Consider the following 17,538-nt stretch of genomic DNA (forward strand, 5'->3'; position numbering starts at 1 on the left):
ACTCTATGTTGATTTCTTCATCTAGTTTGTTTGCAGAGATAGGAACATTGTCTGTAAAAATTACATCTCTACTAACAAAAACTTTTCTTTCATGTTTGTTCCACAATCGGTATCCATTTGAAGCATAACCTTCAAAAATAGCTTCTTCACTATCCAATTTCTTCAGTGGTTTTACTATTTTTGAAAAAAACTTCTGACCAAAAATTTGTAAATTTCTCAAGTCAGGTTTCTTCTTATACCAGTTTTCAGCAGGTGTTTGAGCCATTCCTCTGGTTGGACTTCTGTTCTTCAGATAGGCTGCTGTTTGTACTGCTTCAGCCCACAGGTATTTTTCACAGTTAGCATCAAAAATGAGTACTCTGGCATCATTCATTAACGTTAGATTTAATCGTTCACTTTTTCCATTCAATTGAGGAGTATGCAGAATGGTGAAGTCTAAAATGATTCCTTTTTCTTGACACCATGTTGTGAGAAGCTCATTTTTAAATTCACCACCATTGTCGCACCTAATCTTACTGGCTTTTAGATTGAGATGCGTCTCTCCCTCGTTGATAAATATTTTATTGCATTGGATAACTTCTGAAGCTGATTTTGTTTCTATGAGATATACCTTGCAAAAATGTGAATAATCATCCAGCAGTGTAATTAAGTAGTTCTTGTTGTCATAGGTTGGAGGATCAATTGCCCCACACAGGTCTGAGTGTATACTTTCCAGGGGTAGCTCTCTCTCTCTCACTGTTCTAAAAGGCAGTCTCACTTGTTTAGCTCTTGCACAAATACTGCAATCAACGGTATTAAATTTATTAGCCTTGTAAAATACTCCATTGCACAGCTCGGGAATCTTCATCGGCTGGCTGTGACTGAGGTGGCCTAATTTCCTATGCCATTCTTCTATTCCTGTTGCCTTCTCTTCAGCAAACAAAACAAACAAATACAAACTACTCTTTCAAAAATTAATCGGTGTTAAAAAAGATCGGATGTTTTCCCGGCGTATGCTGGTAGTGAATGCTATTCGGGTTCTCCACCATGGCTTGGCAGCCATGGAGGAGATTACCCGGTGGAGAACACGAATAGAATTCACTATTAATCGGTGTTATTAGAATTAAATTACAATTACTTTTAATTTTTCTCCCGTACATGAGGCAATCGCTGTTAATCTTTTTTTCAAACAGGGAGTATAAACATTAAAAGCAGAATTATAACTATTATTTAATGTCATTTCTAAAATTAAAATGTATGATTTAAATATGGCTTACCCAATATTTTCACCTGTGGATGAGGTTAATGATACTGGAACTGCCTTTCCGTCAGCGCGGTGGAATTAAAATTTTCACTTTTGATTCCTAAAATGTAAATATTACTCTAATGTAACGATTACTCACACAACCCTTTGAGTAGATTACAATTAAAGGCTACCTTTTTTTAATGTATGGATTACAAGTAAAAACATTATCAAATATTAAATCCTCAATAGTAATTCAATTACTTTTACTTAATTACGTCAAATCTGGTACCTCTCAATAATATACCCGTATAGGGACTACCATTAATATACTTGTAATTTTCCATTTTTTCGAACCATCGTCGAAGTCTTCGCGGCGAAAAATCGAAGCTTTAATCGTTTCGCAGGTACGGCTTGTTTATTCTCAGATGTATTCGCCAGCTAATATTAATTCGCATTGGCCTCGTGTGGCTCGTGGTTGTTTACTGTTTTGTTTGCGATTGCTTCTTTCAATTATCTGTTCTTAACGAATGAGTTAATGGTCCTGCCTTTCCGAAAGTGGAATTGAAATCTTCACCTTTGTTTCTAAACTCGTCACCAACTGATAAAAAGTGAGCGGTAGCATTCGATTATATTTTTTAACATATGAGAGAGTGGCGGTACGAGGAAGTTTGTCTTTCTCGTATATCTTATCTTCCCCTTCACGGTCTGATTTCTTTCAATGAATTTCGAAGTTCTTTAACCTCACATCAGAAAATAAAAACAGTAATTATGTGTGGGGAAAAGTCATGATTAACCAAGACAAATAAGTTTATCACAAATACTATAAGTACCTCGAATTTCTCTTTTTTCATTTGCCGTATTTTTAATCCTTTGAGAAATTATTTTAAGTTGCTTCAATGTATTATAGTTATTTTTATAGATATTTTTATAATTATTGTTATTTGTAAAAATGAGTACCATTGAGGATAAATTAACATTTAAACACAGAAGTTTTGGGTTTAGCGTACCTTTTAAAATGTATGTCTTTTGTAATGTGGGCTTTTTATGATTATTCGTGCCAAAGGATATTGGCCCACCTCCAAATCGGAAGGAAAATTACCTTGGGGTTAATACAAATCTTTATAATTACTGTAATTTCAAATTTACGAACTATGAAAATGTATGCTCATCGGTGGCATTTAAGGTTGACTCGGTGAATCTGTTATTGTATTTGCTATAATTTCAACAATGAATTTATCATTCCATTAGTGAATTAATTTTCTGCCACCATATTAAATATCCAGTTTCAAAAATAGAATGAATTTAACTTATTGACTCGCTATCTTTTCAATCCTTTGTCTACCAGCTGCTCAACATGAAACGACATAATACTTTTAAACATTTCTGAAGGGATATGTTCGGGTTAATTTCTATTTCGGGGTATATTTCACTGCACATGGGGTTCTTTCACCTCGCTGTCATTCAAGGAGGCCAAAATCGCATTATATTCGACACGCTAGTGCAACACGAAAATTACGCCCTCATTATTCTCCAGGCCTTCAACTTCCACATTATTAAACCCTTTTTATCTTTGGCGTCTGTCAGTAATTTTTCAGCTCACCATGGAGGAAAAAGTGAGAATAGCGAAATCTCGGGGTTTCCGACCCAAGGTGAGGAAAATTTATATATTTTGGAAAATTCTGTCGGAAAAATAACATGCAATTCCGTTGCTATGACTTTAGCACAGATCTTTATCATGCGTAAATGCGGCGCTCGCAGGTATTCAGAGGTAAAAATATAGGTACTGGAGTAAAAATTATAACCTTTTAAGGTACCTGGGGAGTCTAAAACAGGGCAAGGTTCTTATGGGAAAGGAGGGTAAAAGTACGCAGTGAATTTTCTAGCAGTTGGTAATACCGCAGATGCTTTGCGCTAAGATTGCATAGTACAACCTTAGCGGAAGACTAACACGCCGCACTGCCGTTGTTTCACTGCGTTTCGTCTGGATATTTTCAGGAAAAATATAGTTTTGCTACCTTCCAATGTAATAAATTGACTCCTTAAAATGTGAAATTAAGATCAGTTATGGACATTGGATAATTTTCGCCTGATATCATTGTAAAGTACTATTCATTAGCTAGCTGATGAAATGAGCTTGAGAGTTGTGTGAGCATATTTGTGTTATCTAGCGGTAATTTCGTAAAGCATGTTCCGTGAAGCTAAGAGTACGCAGCCCTGGGTACTTTTACCCGCAGTCCGTGATTTTACCCTAACATCAGTCATATTCGTTTATATTAATGGATATTCAAATTTTGATTTCATAATTTATTTTAGAAATGTTTACTATTTCAATTTTAAAGTAAAGTTAACACGAAAGCGAAAAAATGCTCACAGAAAAATAAAGAGAAAAGGAGGAATAAGAAATAGCAAAGGCTGAAAAGATGGCAGAAAAAGCAATAATAAACGCCTATAGAAAATGAAAAAGACAAAGGTATAAAGAATAAAAATATGAAGGCAAAAGCAAAACTGACGTTCAACGCTGATAAAATCCTCAGCCATGTACGTGCTCTGACAAGTCATCTAGCATACCACTTGAAAAATATGAGTAAGAAGAAGAAACTGTATGCCCAGGATGTGGAAAAGCCTTTAATGACGACTGGATTCAGTGTCGACTTTGTAAGAAATGGTGGCATAAAGCCTGCTCAGAATATGAGGGCAACTGATTGACTGACTGACTGACTGATTCGTCAAAATTCACAGCCCAATCGGTTATATGCGTGGGTATTTGGCTTATTGGGCGTAAAAGTAAAAAAAATCATCGGGAGGAAAAATCTCAAAACTTGAAAAAGTCGATTGGTTTTCGAGATATATCGACTTGAATTAACATGGGAGCCACATGGGACTAAAACTTTTTCGCTTTAATTTTGCACTTTTAACGTCTGAGGAACATGATATTCAATGGACATAAATTAGATTTTTTGGTATGGTTGCCATTGCGACGAATTGATATTTAGTATTTTTTATTATTTTTTTGAACGCTTTCAATGCTTTTCTTATGGGAAAACTTTAGGATTTTTTTTGACCAACTTGCAATAATCGTACGACAAATTCATTAGTAATGATTGTTGATTAATTTTCGGTGGGTACTTTTAGCCTACTGATATGCGCACTCTTACAATTAGACGCCATGAAGTCTAAGAGTACGTAAATGACTTATTTTTATTATTTTTTGTACAACAAAAAAAAATAAAATAAGTCATACCACCCCTGCCCCGCACATATCAGATCGATTTTTGACGAGTTCGCTTTGTGGAAATTCATCGATAGTGATATTACAAACTCCTGTAGTAATTTTACGCAATAATTTATTTCCTCATCCGGTTTCCATGTATATACATAATTATCTAGACCCGTCTCAGCTGATGACAGCTCTTGATAGCGATGTGTATGCATTCAAACCGGTTGGGTAAATAGGATATCGTGGAAAATTACTGCAGCTGTTTTTATCATTACTCTCGCAGGTGTGTTCATCTTGGTATGTTCCTTGCTTGGACATCTTGTGCACAAAAGAGATTTTTCATTTATGCCAAGTGTCTCAAGGTAACTGACCTTCATTGCCCTCTACTTCACGAAATAAAAGAGCTCCCGCTGCCCCAAATGCTCACTTCTTGCCGACCACCACCCGCACGGTGAATCTGCTCAAAAATCTGCTGCCCTCTTTTTCTCTCTTTATCAAGCCTTGGGCCTCGGACCGACGGAAATCAACGGAAGGAACGCTTAGCCAGGGCGTGTTTCCGTGCTGAACACTAATTTCACTCCTTCATACGAAGGGTAAAAAAACACGGGTAGATAAAAAGAGGCATTTCCCTTTGTTATTATAAAAGTCACGCGTAATATACTGTCTGCTTAAGTGATTTATCGTCGCAGCCATTTTAAGGCCACTGGACGGTGGTGCGGTAAACCAAGACTGGCTGCTCAAACTTTTTACAGCCGAGAGAATTTTCTAAACTTCATCTCGGAACTAAAATTTACAAGAGCTATCTGCGAATGCAACTCACTCGGAGACTCAAGCCGATGGCTGGTTTAGATAGGCGTAGGTTGAGATCAACCCGGATTAACCCTCGGTGATATGCAGCGACGGTCTGGGGTGATTGGAGGCCCGCGCCTCGTCTGGGGTCCATGATGGGGCCCCCTCTACCGGGGTATTTGGGGATTCTTCCCCGGAAAATTCTATGAAATTGCTTGTCCGGAAATAGATATTGACTATGTTCTGGCTCTTAAAAACCAGATAAAAATTAATTTAAAAAATAGCAATTTCGTAAGATAAAAGCTTTTGAAAATTGAAAATTTCACGGCTTTTAAAATGCAATAATGTATTATGGTTTTACTACCTATTATTTCATGAAAACTTGTTCCTTGAAACTGCGCAGAAGTGTAAAAAAAACCTCTAAAATACTTTTTCGAATAACCCTTCCAAAAGAGCATTAGGTTCTATTTTATCTGCTGGCACTTTTATTTTATTCATTTTTTATGTAATATATTTACTCTGAGTATGCATACAATGTAAAGAATCTAATGGAAACAGAATCGCATAATTTCCAGAAAAACTTTGATTCTAGTGATCCGAGTCTCATTTATAAATCCTTTCATATTCGCTTCACGATGGACGCGAGCGTTGTGGGGGGGGTCCCTAAGCTCTGCGATCGCCGACCAGCCGACCTGGCCAGACCGCCCCTGGCCATTAGTAGACGCATTCAGGGTAGGGGATCAGGTCTAATCCCTGGGCCACCTCCTACAGTCCAGCCGGCGAGAAAAGCCCGATGACACTTTAAAAGGAGAACCCTGCGCCAGCAACCAATAGCTGTCCCCCAAACGCACCTCACATCCTTGCCTAGTCATACAACGTTGTCACATGCATATGAAGGACTGAAACAAGCCTGAACCACCAAAAAAGCCCTTCCTGCGAATCGCCAAAGCAAAAGGATTCTTCCTTTGGATCCTTCACGCTCGTCGTCCCTTCTGGCTCCTTTCTTCATGGAACCCTTTCGTTTACATGTGATGTGGGCGTTTCCCTTTCTTACCTGGCAACCTTGCCCCCTACCCCTTCTAGCTGTCAACGGACAACTCTCGGCGGCCGGACTGTACTTCGAAAAACATTGTGAAACGCAGTGAAATGTGGCTCTCTGGGTGAAAAGCATCCCAGAATCCTTTTATGACGATACTGGGTTTCAGACTCATGCCCATAGCTCATCATTCGAACCTGTGATATATTACAAATAGCAATTTTCACACATAAATGTATAACTCCAATACCGACCATGGTTTTTACACGTCCTTGAATATGACATAGGGTCGAAACCATGGTCGGTAGTGTAGCTATATATTGAAGTGTGGAAATTACCATTAGTTGTTTACATATTATCATGGATATGTCGCATTTCACCTCGTCTAGCCTGAAACCATTTCATGCGTTCATCATTCGAATAACTCCAAAATGACATAAAACGCGGCAATAAACTCTAAAACAAGGTAATTTTCCTTTCATTTCCTCGAAAGCCGTCATTCCTTCGTATCTTGTCTGTATAACAATCTCTGTAACCCGTGACGTATAGGAATGATATCTTGAGGGATGGGGACAGTTAGTTTACATAAATTTAGATAAAGGCACAGTTAGTATAAGAAATTAAAGTAATAAATTTTCATCAAAAACAACGTTCATATGGCGAACTAAATAAAATACAAGTAAATTTTTGTTCAGTCAATTTTTCAAAGAAATTTAATGTAAACATATTTCTTGGAATAATGGTAATTTGAAAGTGGGTTAAAATTGAGTTGAAAAATTTGACCCGGACAAGATGACAAACGACAGAGCAAGTTTAAAAAAACGTCATAAAATGAAGGCAATCCTGATATTCCATATTTTAAATGAATGTGAAATTATAAAAATTAGTAAGTACGATAGTTCTAGTAGCTGGATGGGAAATACTACAATAGCTCTAGGCGGCGACGGGTGGTAGGCAGCTTAAATGCTAAAAATTCTCCTCATTTTGGAAGGTGGGGGGCTTCCGCCCTCAAAAACGCCACTCTCTGTAAAATTATACCACTTTGCTTTATCTAGATTATTTTCTTTCCTCTATCTTTTTTTTCGGATTTAGCATTGATTGAAAAAAAAAAGTTAAACACTGTTGATGCGGCAGCTCTGAAACCAATTTGTTGATGCTGATGCGAAACGCGATAAAAAGCGTGTAAATAAACTGGAGGTTACCAACCCAAATCATCATTATATGAAGTTGAACACCGCTTCAACATTCCTCGTAAAATTCAAAAGTAATTTTGATCGCCACAAACCAATGGCTTACGCCGAGTAACTGAACGTGTTGTCTCTCCCTTTAGTGTGATTGCGTGTGGACGCGAAATTAATTCGATTGAGCGCATTTCCTGTCGACACGTCTATCGATTTTCTTTAGTTTGAAATTGGAAATTTTTAGCCCCTTATTGGAAACAAACCGATTGAATTTTTTTTTTTTTTTTGTGGTCATTGTCCCACTGACCGGTTTGTCATGGTAAAAACCGATAGGGAAGGTAAACTGAAAAGCGAAAATGAAAAACAAAATAGAACATTAAACTCAATTCTGTGTGAGTCGAGAGGGCTTTTCATTTTGCTACCTGATCAGGTCTATAATTTTCATTCGAGAATTACTATTTCTTGTTACACCAAGCATTCATTGCAGTGCTATATATTGATTAATATAGAGCCTATTATATACCCTAATAGAGTCACGTTAGATGTTTGTCGTACGACCTTAGCGAATAGTGTGGTTTTTATATTATTTTTTTATTGCCCAAATCGATATTATTACTCCTGGAGTACGTATTTCTCGCCTTTAGATTTTTCGATGTCTATTTTTCGCGGTTAAATTAAAAGTGAAAATTATCAAGCGCGCGAAAACGCGACGGCTAAGTGTGAATGCTGGGAAAAGCCCGTCTGACGTCATTCTGGTTCCGGCTATCGCCGTGTGAGGCTATGAGCGCCGCTACGATGCAGGCTGCTAGCAAGTAGCGCCTGGCTTAAAAAAGGATAATTAATGCCCTTACAAACGAAGGAAAGTTTCCGACCGTAGGCAATTTTAATAGGTGATTATTAAGAGATGTTTCCCTGAGCTCTGTGCCTCATGCATGCATTGGTAATATCAGACGATTTAAAACTCCTGACTACTCGTGTAGCATCTAGGTCCCTGTGACGTCACATGGAATGGCATCGCATGGGTGCCAATCTGGCCTTTTTCAAATGAGGTTAAAATTGACCATTAAAATTCATCTAAACTGGGATTTCTAAAACCAAATAATTTGCATGTTATGAATACACTAATGGTGGGTAACGAATCGCAATAAATGCCTTTTGTTTTCTTTGATGAAGGAAACTACCCTATTGTTTATAGATTTCCTTTCCTTCTGGTATTTCAACAGCGAAAATCTATTATTAACGAAGTATTCGATTTCGAAAGAAATTTTCTCGGACTTCTAACCGAATGAATAGGGTGGTTTCCTTCATCAAAGAAAACGAAAGGCATTGATTGCGATTCGTTACCCACCATTAGTGTATTCATAATATACAAATTATTTTGTTTTAGAAATACCGGGTTAGACGAATGGCAATGGTCCATTTTTATCCTCATTTGAAAAGGGCCAGATTGGCGCCCATGCGATGCCACTCCACGTGACGTCACAGGGACCTAGTTTCTATACGAGAAGATAGGAGTTATACGTCGTCTGAGGTTACCATTGCATGCATGAGGCGCAGAGCTCAGGGAAACATGTCTTAACAATCACTTATTAAAACTGGCTAAGGTCGGAAAGTTTTCCTCGTTTGATAAGTTATTAATTATCCTTATTTAAGCCAAGTGCTACCAGCCAGCAGGGTACTAGGCTAGCCGCTAGCAGCCTGCGTCGTATCAGCGCTAAGCCTCGCCTCAAGGTCACCTCGCAGGGCTGGAGGGGGAACCAGAAATACGTCACGCGGAGAGACTTCCCGACATTCATACTTAAGCGTCGCGTTTTCGCGCGCTTGAAAATTTTCACTTTTCATTTAATCGCGAAAAATAGATATCGTCATTTAAAAATCTAAAAGCGTGAAATACATACTCCAGGAGTAATAATCTTTCGATTTAGGCAATAAAAAAATAATAGGAAACCACCCTATTGTAATTGAACGATAAAAAATCTCGTGTACCGACCCGGCTTCCGGATGCTTTGACAGTTGCCGGTAACCAAGGATCGGAATTATTATTTCACCATCGATTTCATTTTCTGGCACCCTAAGTTTTCCTTCGTTGATGCGATGTAATATACCATACTCTCTTTTATTCACATTAATTGACCAACGTTCCGCTAATCATGTTCCCTGATTTCCATGGCAATTTTACAGAGTAATAATAAAAGGCACATTTACTTTTCACACTGATTTAATTGCTCGGCAACCGGTTTCGACGTACTCTACGTCATTATAAAGCACGACTGCATCTACTAGGATCTCCAAGCTTCGTCTCCAGCTGCAACTTTACGAATTATAACTATCGTCAATGCCGAAAACACATAAATAAAATTATATTCATAATGAAAATAATGCATCCTCCTCGGGGGTGATTGAGAGTTCAATATATGTTCCTTCTCCCATCCAATCCATCATCACTAAATAGATATGTAATGTGCTCAGAAAAGTACAGCGTCAATTTCAGTTTGAAATGAAATGAAAACATTTTTGAAAACAACAAAAAGAAAAATGCTGTCTTAAAACAACATTACAAGAAGTTTGGCTATTTCCGCTACTCAAGCGCCGAGGTACTTGGTATAACTAGACGTACCCGGTGTCCCTATTGAAATGGCTTGTTTTCGTATTCGAATCTCACTATATATCATGGATCAAGGGCGCAGCTAGGAATTAAGGCTTCAAAAATGCCCAGAAATTTTTTAGCATAAATGGTTCAAAATGGTGAGCTTTACGGCTTTCTGAGGGATATTTTATAAATCCTTACACTATTTTATAAGTAATATTAACGCAATTAAGTAAAATGGATTTAATTTAAAAATTTCTCTGAGCTCTCTGCGGGTTTTATCCCCCAAAAGCCCATCTCGTTGCGCCACTGCCAAGGATTACACTTTTCAGTTTCAGGATATTTAACCCGTATGCTCGCTTTATTGCGACGTTAATATCGTCGTCATAACGAAAAATTTGCGTGGTGATATTTAAATACTTGATTGATGGCTTAATCAAGCTGATATTTTATCGGCTATCTATGTCTCCGTCCATGGCCATGTGTTTTAGTCCTCTCACTGACCAAAATTAGATGTACGGTTGATATCCTGCCCCCTGTTTCCCACATTTTTTTCGTTTTAATGATCGGAATTTGAAAACTTTCTCTCACAGGGCTGTTTTAACGAAAGATTTTTGTTTTCTTTTATCTCAAGAAGAAGCTCAAGAAATTCTCCGTTTAAATATACCGCGGCGAGAAAAACAACTGCCTTACGTTGAGCGTGATATCGAAGTCAAACGTGAGTCGGAAATGACTGATGTAAACACAAGTGCGAATCGTGTCGTCTTGCTAGTTAATGTTGTAAATAGTTGTGTTTGACTTCTATCTGGGGATCGTCTTGTCATATTGCAATTCCGAGTGGTTGATAAATGTGATGATTAATACGAATCCTTGCCTTCTGTGATATGACATAGAGAACGTGCGTCTAAATTTATAGTAGTGATGGGGGGACCGAAGAAATACAAAAAGGACAATGGTAATAAGAAGGCTGCTATGTTATTTCCAAGCATTGAAATTATTCAATTACTTCACTGTATCCCTTTTTATTCATATTTAGATGCGAAGAAGTGGAAGAAACGCAAGAGAGATGAGGATGAAGACCCCTATGGAGATGAAGATGGGGGTGAAGGTGGAGATGGAGGTACTATTATCTGATTTTTATCATACCAAACTCCTTGTAAATTATAAGGGTGCTCTAAGTATTCTTACAATCAATTAAAAATACACAGAAGGAATACCAGATGCGGCAAAAAAGAACGTGGAGGCCGATGAGAACGCTGCTGTGGAAGATGAATATGGAGCGAAGGATTATAGAGCTTTAATGCAATTGAAGCTGGATCACTCGTCTCGGCCACTCTGGGTGGTAAGTGTTTTAAATTATTTTAGCATTTTTTCTTTAATTGATTGCAATATAATCTAAGTGATGAAGGCTTACAGTAGTTATCATTTATTCTGGTTAAAGATTTCGTACGTTATTCGATTTCAGGCACCCAATGGCCATATATTTTTGGAGTCATTTTCACCTGTTTATAAACATGCTCATGATTTTCTTATTGCGATATCTGAACCTGTTTGTCGACCCGAACATATACACGAGGTATGTAGAAGATGTTTTCGAAGTGACTTATCATCTGAGCAAAACATTAATAGTTTGTTGTTTCTTACTGGTCTATTAATCATTGATTTCAGTACAAGCTGACTGCTTATTCACTATATGCTGCCGTCAGTGTTGGTTTGCAGACACACGATATAATTGATTACTTGAAGAGGCTCAGTAAAACAAGTATCCCAGATGGCATTGTAGAATTCATCAAGCTTTGCACATTATCTTATGGAAAGGTATTTACTCTCTATTTTACGTATGTACACTGGTTTTGAAGCTACCAAAGTTAGCATTTCAAAAACGTCTGACTGGAAAAATCATGCCAAATGGTAGAAAATAATCCATGAGGAAGTAGAAGCAGTTTAAATGTAAAAAAATGTAAATCTTGTTATTCCTGGTGTTCTTTAATTTCTGAAAGAATGGCATATAATACTGATCAAGTAATTACGCTTAACTTTGTTCAACATAAAGAGGTATATTTCTAGGTATTCATTGGCGTGAAATAAATTATTATAATCATCACCTGATAATATTAAATGGGTAATTAAAATTCACTTTCGAACGTAATTAATTTTTCTCTCTCTCTTCTAGGTGAAGCTGGTTTTAAAGCATAACAGGTATTTCGTTGAATCTCCATTTCCAGAGGTTCTGCAGAAATTATTGAAAGATCCAGTTATTCAAGAATGTCGCCTTCGTCACAATGTCGCTGAGCAAGATGAAGATGGTCTTATAACACAAGTGCAAGCTAAGGGTGTTGCATTGCCAGTAAGCAATATTGTTCTCTTGATTGTTTTATGTTTGAACTTTTTTTTGGATCCACTGCATTAACTCAGCGTGCCTTTATTAGGTGTACCTATTCACTTCATCAAATCAGTTAATGTGGCATGCCTTTGCAGTAGTTACTTATATTAATGCATATACATATAGGATAGTGTTAGCTGATATGGGAGTACGAAAGGATACCAAAGGTTGTAAGAAAACTCAATTTAAGTGGACATCATGGCTGATATTGAGTGGAAGTGTTTGAGAAAGGGATTCTTGTATTGTTTTCTGTGTAAAATGTGTAAATGACTAAATGAACTATAACAGGTTCTTTGGTTTGTGGGCTTGAAAGCCTGTGGCTCTTGGCTGTTGTAGGATATATTAGGACTTTATTTATAATCATTACATTTTTGACTCTGATAAGTCTCTTATGACTCGTCAGAAGGGGCCAGTTTTTACAAAGTTCACCTGCTGTGTTGAATTTTAATTTTGATATCCTTAATCAAATTGATTACTTTATTATAATGTCATATTTTATCGTACAGTATGCAGTAGATTTGTCTAATAATTTATTTCAGTAGCCATTTCTTTACTTTTTTATAACATGGGTAAACAATGTTCTACTTATAAAATCATTAAAAGATTTTTCACTCCTATACAGTAAAATTAAAGTGAAAACCACTACTGATCTTCACTGATTTTTGGCCACAGTTCTTAGAAATAATGATTCTTTTAATTTATTGTCTTTTTTTGGTTGACTGAACAATGATTTTGCTGAATGTTTGCATTCTCTCCTGCCTGGGGACTTCATTTTAAAGTTAGCTTAGCAGAAACACAGTGGCTATATGTATGTAAGACCAATGTGAACATAAACCACATGACTGCTTGGCCAAATGCAGCACTTCTCTTGCAATAGCCATGCATGTAGTACAGATTTTCGCACCTCTTTTATTGTCCTTCAATAAAGTTTTATGGACTCTGATGGCTAACTTGCATATTTTATCCCATAGGCATTAGTGCTAGCTGTGGAAGATTAGTACTAGAGAAATGTACTTTTCACAGTTGTTCAATATTTGACCTCACGTGAGTGCAGCAATCTTTGTTTCCTTCACATATCCTGGAGCCTATGTCCATTTTACTGCCAGACCATCTTGGGTGGGATGTGCAAAGATTGACAAAGCTATTTATGAGTGTTGAAGATTTAAGATTTTTTATTGCTTCTTGTACATCAATTTCATTTAATGCTCCAAATTTTTCTCATTCGTGTAGATTTGTTTGGAAATTAACACCTTTTCATAGTCAAAAAGTTTGAATATAATTTTTATAAGGAAAATCATTTAAAAATTATTATTAGTATTGTAAAAAGTCAGGCCACTATATAGGTCTCCGTTCAGTCAAAGGGAGATTATTTGTTGGACAGATCCTATCCGAATGGAATTCATATTTCTTCACTTTTGTTTGATGTTTCTGCCTGGACAGGCAGTTGTTTCTTCAGTTTTCTTGATTTCTCAAATTTTGCATACCTCTGCATTTTGTCTGTAATTTTCATTTTCTTGGGGGAATGAATTAGTTTTCAGGAAGGCCTCCTCTGGCTGCTAAAGGTGATCAACCACCCAATGCGCCTGAAGGGGAAGCAAACGGAAAAGAGGAAAATGTGGTCCCTGAAGATATATCTACCTTCTACGAAAAAATTGACAAGGCAGATGAAGATGATGAAGAAGAAGCCACGTTGAAGACTGTGTCGTTTGAAGTGAATCAGGTGTGTCATTTTTATACAAATTTCAAATGTTTAAACATTAATCCATAACCATTTTCTATTTTTGCCTAATGGTGTGATTGGAACCACGCAATTTGTTTACTGCTATGGCCTGGCTGAGCGAATTTGAGTTCAGCGTACTCATTCCCAACTAAGATTTTTGATTGATCGAAAGAGGCTGGACTACAGCACGTCTGCCGGATCTTAGGTACTTTCTCTTTTCAACTTGTTATTTCTCATGAGATAGTAAGCAAAAATGATGGCTTGAATTATTTTTTTATGGATGTCCGGTGATGTCAATCAAAATCAAACCATGCAGTTCCTTGTAGTATTACGTCTCCATGATGTCGAGGAAATGGACTTCCTTAGCAGTTGTGTTAAGCTTTGTTTGCAGGAGTGTTAGGATCAGAAGAATTAAAAATAAGGTGCTGTTATTAATTTTAGGTCAAATGACTCTGAGGTGTCCTTCTAGGTATAATCTCCCTTAAAAATTAGCGAAAGTATAGAAAAAAAATTTTTGGTTGTTAAGTTTCTTGTAGAAATGAGAGAAGAAAAAAATTCAAAAGATTTTAAAATGTTTCACTTAAAAAAAATCAATTTTATTTAGCATAAAATTGGCCTGAGACCCCTGCCGTCCTTCTGGTGTAAAAAACTTGAGTAACCAGCAGCTTTCCTGTTACATCCTTTGAGGTTAAATCATTGACTTACCATATTTTCACAAATCTATGGCAAACATGGTTCTAAGACCCTTTTTTTGGAACTCCGCTAGGGAAAAATTAAATTTTGAACATATCTCAGAATATAATCGCCTGTTTTTCCCAAAATCCTCTTATGGTAAGTAATAGGGTGGCCTATATGTTGGCCTCCTTTAATAATTTATTTATAGAGGAGGTTATGCCTATATTGGAGTTCTAGTACTTGAGTGTATACATAACCATCAAGATTATGGTGCGGTGCAGTGGATGTAATTATTTGCTGTTCTGTCATTTTCAAAAATTAATTTAGATATTTTTTGTTTTTTAGAAGCCAGAGGCCGGATTTTGAATGAATGCTTGTAAGAATTTAATTCATTAGATCATGGCATTTCTTTTGTTTCTGTCAAATAAGAATTTTTGCTGGTGCGGCAATTATGAAACTTTTGGAATGTCGGTTTTCATTGCAAAGCTATCAGGCGGCAAACTTGGTTCTCCATACATAATTTAGATTAAACAACCTGCATTTGAAGTAAGAACATTTGCAAACCAGTTGCAAGACAAGCCGCCCTCTTTTCTGCGGGAGTTGGGATAGGAAAAAACCTTGTCTTAAATCCATGCAAATATGTACTGTAATTTTTCATTCACAGGATAGCCTATTAAAGACAGAATAGCTTATTTTGTAAGGCATCCTTTGTGACCTATAGCAGTTTCCTAAAAATATTTCATATTAAACTTAGATTCATAAATGCAATGATTAAACACCTTTTTTCCATGCTTAAACACCCCCAGTTTATGTACATTAAATAATATTTCTGTTCAGAATGCTGGCTGTGATAGTGAATAAATCATGCCTCAGCACATTTAATTGTGAATTGAGGTATTTGTTTAACCTATGACTCTCAATCAATTTATTAGTTCTTATTCATAAATACCTCAATTCTTATTTGTTTAATGTTATTTTTTATTTCTGTGTGCTTAAACCCTTAGGAAAAAATTGAGGTTATACAAAAGAGATGTATAGAGCTGGAGCATCCGTTATTGGCAGAATATGATTTCCGGAATGACACTGTGAATCCAGATATAAAGTACGTATGTATTTAGTATGGTTCGTTTATAGTTTTGAAACCTGTTGTTTGAAGCTTTTTGAAAGCTAGATTCATCTCTGTAGTAACATATGTGACAAACAGAATGTAGTGCACCTTCTTAGATATCAACTTTCATTTTGGAGGAAAAGATAAGAAATTTTCCATTAAGCTAGAAAGCATGGTAGAAAGCTTGATGAATTTTATTTCCAACTAAGGAATTGTTTCATTGCTGTATTTGATTATCTCGATAGAATTTTGTAGGATAAAATTTGTTATTTTTCATTAATAACTTTTGTTGATAATTATTCACCAAAATTATCAGGAAAACCTTAAGTAGTATAAAATATTTCTGTCATCATTGAAAATTTATTATGTATTTCTACTTCCAAGCAGTATCTATGTCTAATAATGGACGAACCGTTAAGGATGTATTTACTTTCTTGCAGTATTGATTTGAAGCCATCTGCTGTGTTACGTCCGTATCAGGAAAAAAGCTTGAGAAAAATGTTTGGAAATGGTAGAGCTCGTTCAGGAGTCATCGTGTTGCCTTGTGGTAAGTGCCATCTTTGCACATTGGTCAAGAACTTGTTTATCAAAATGGGCGCCACCTAAGTTAAAAAAAAAACTTGTTCATGCCTTGATGCTGATGATGTATCTGCTGAAAATTGTCTCTCTCTTAATAAAGACTCAGCACCTGAATGCATTCTTGATATTTTATCTTGGATATGCTCTTCTCAATTCTTGGAACTCAATCTTTTGCTATTACATATTGACCAATTTGGACCATAGATAGCATCGGCATAAGTGATGTCATTTGCCACATGCCGCAAAAAATATGCCCAAATGCCACTGACATTCAATTTTTTAGTATTGTTAAACACTACTACTCTCCAAACTGCTGACATAGTTTAAGGATTCACAAAATTGATAATGCAGAGGTCAGAAAAGGTCTGAATTTCTGTGGCATTTAAGCCTGTTGTCTTCATGCCTGTTGTCTTCATGCCTGTTGTCTTCATGCCTGTTGTCTTCATGCCTGTTGTCTTCATGCCTGTTGTCTTCATTAGGGTCACATAAAAATTAGGGGCTAAGAATTTTTACCTATGCTCACTCGTATTTGTTTTAGTTCTGCCCCTTATCTGCAAAAATATTTAAAATCTGTAATAATTGTTGTTTGGACAGTTATCATGTTTAACATATAGGAGGCATGTCCAGAAAGTATGAGTACTTTTGAGCAATTATGCCATCGGAATTTCTTTCAACAGTTGGCAACAGTGTGCAGTAGTGGGAGTAGTCTCAGAACACAATAGGCACTGCCAACCTTTGTTAGTACCAAACTTCAACTTCTAGTGGTCGTTTCTGTGAAATATGTCAATGAGAAATCACCAAGTGCGAGGTACACACTGTCTTAATGCGCCTTGTTGCTGAAGGAAAAATGCCAATTGAAATTTTAACTGGATTAAAATCATTTATGGCCAAGTTGTAATGAACAGAATGAACGTTTTTAAGTGGTGTCATGATTTTAACGAAGGAAGAAAGGAAAAAAGGCAGTCCTCACAGTGGTACACTGGTTCTGCGAAAAAAATATAAACTGAATGCTGAACAAAAAAATGGCAACTGCATTTT

General features: G+C 36.6%; 1 protein-coding gene across 1 annotated transcript in view; it reads left to right on the top strand.

Moving 5' to 3' along the window:
- The first annotated feature begins 10,742 nt into the window (after nt 1–10,742).
- LOC124158698 (general transcription and DNA repair factor IIH helicase subunit XPB) overlaps nt 10,743–17,538 on the top strand; it is a 34,805-nt gene continuing 28,009 nt past the window's right edge. Inside the window, exons 1-9 of the mRNA XM_046533935.1 lie at nt 10,743–10,990; nt 11,072–11,155; nt 11,244–11,377; nt 11,501–11,611; nt 11,704–11,853; nt 12,209–12,382; nt 13,950–14,138; nt 15,818–15,915; nt 16,362–16,468. Of these exons, the coding sequence (XP_046389891.1) occupies nt 10,957–10,990; nt 11,072–11,155; nt 11,244–11,377; nt 11,501–11,611; nt 11,704–11,853; nt 12,209–12,382; nt 13,950–14,138; nt 15,818–15,915; nt 16,362–16,468 (1,081 nt within the window). The 5' untranslated portion in view covers nt 10,743–10,956. The remainder of the gene's footprint in view (nt 10,991–11,071; nt 11,156–11,243; nt 11,378–11,500; nt 11,612–11,703; nt 11,854–12,208; nt 12,383–13,949; nt 14,139–15,817; nt 15,916–16,361; nt 16,469–17,538) is intronic.

Source organism: Ischnura elegans, chromosome 5 (assembly GCF_921293095.1).
Source record: "Ischnura elegans chromosome 5, ioIscEleg1.1, whole genome shotgun sequence".
In the NCBI taxonomy this organism is placed as follows: Eukaryota; Metazoa; Arthropoda; class Insecta; order Odonata; family Coenagrionidae; genus Ischnura; species Ischnura elegans.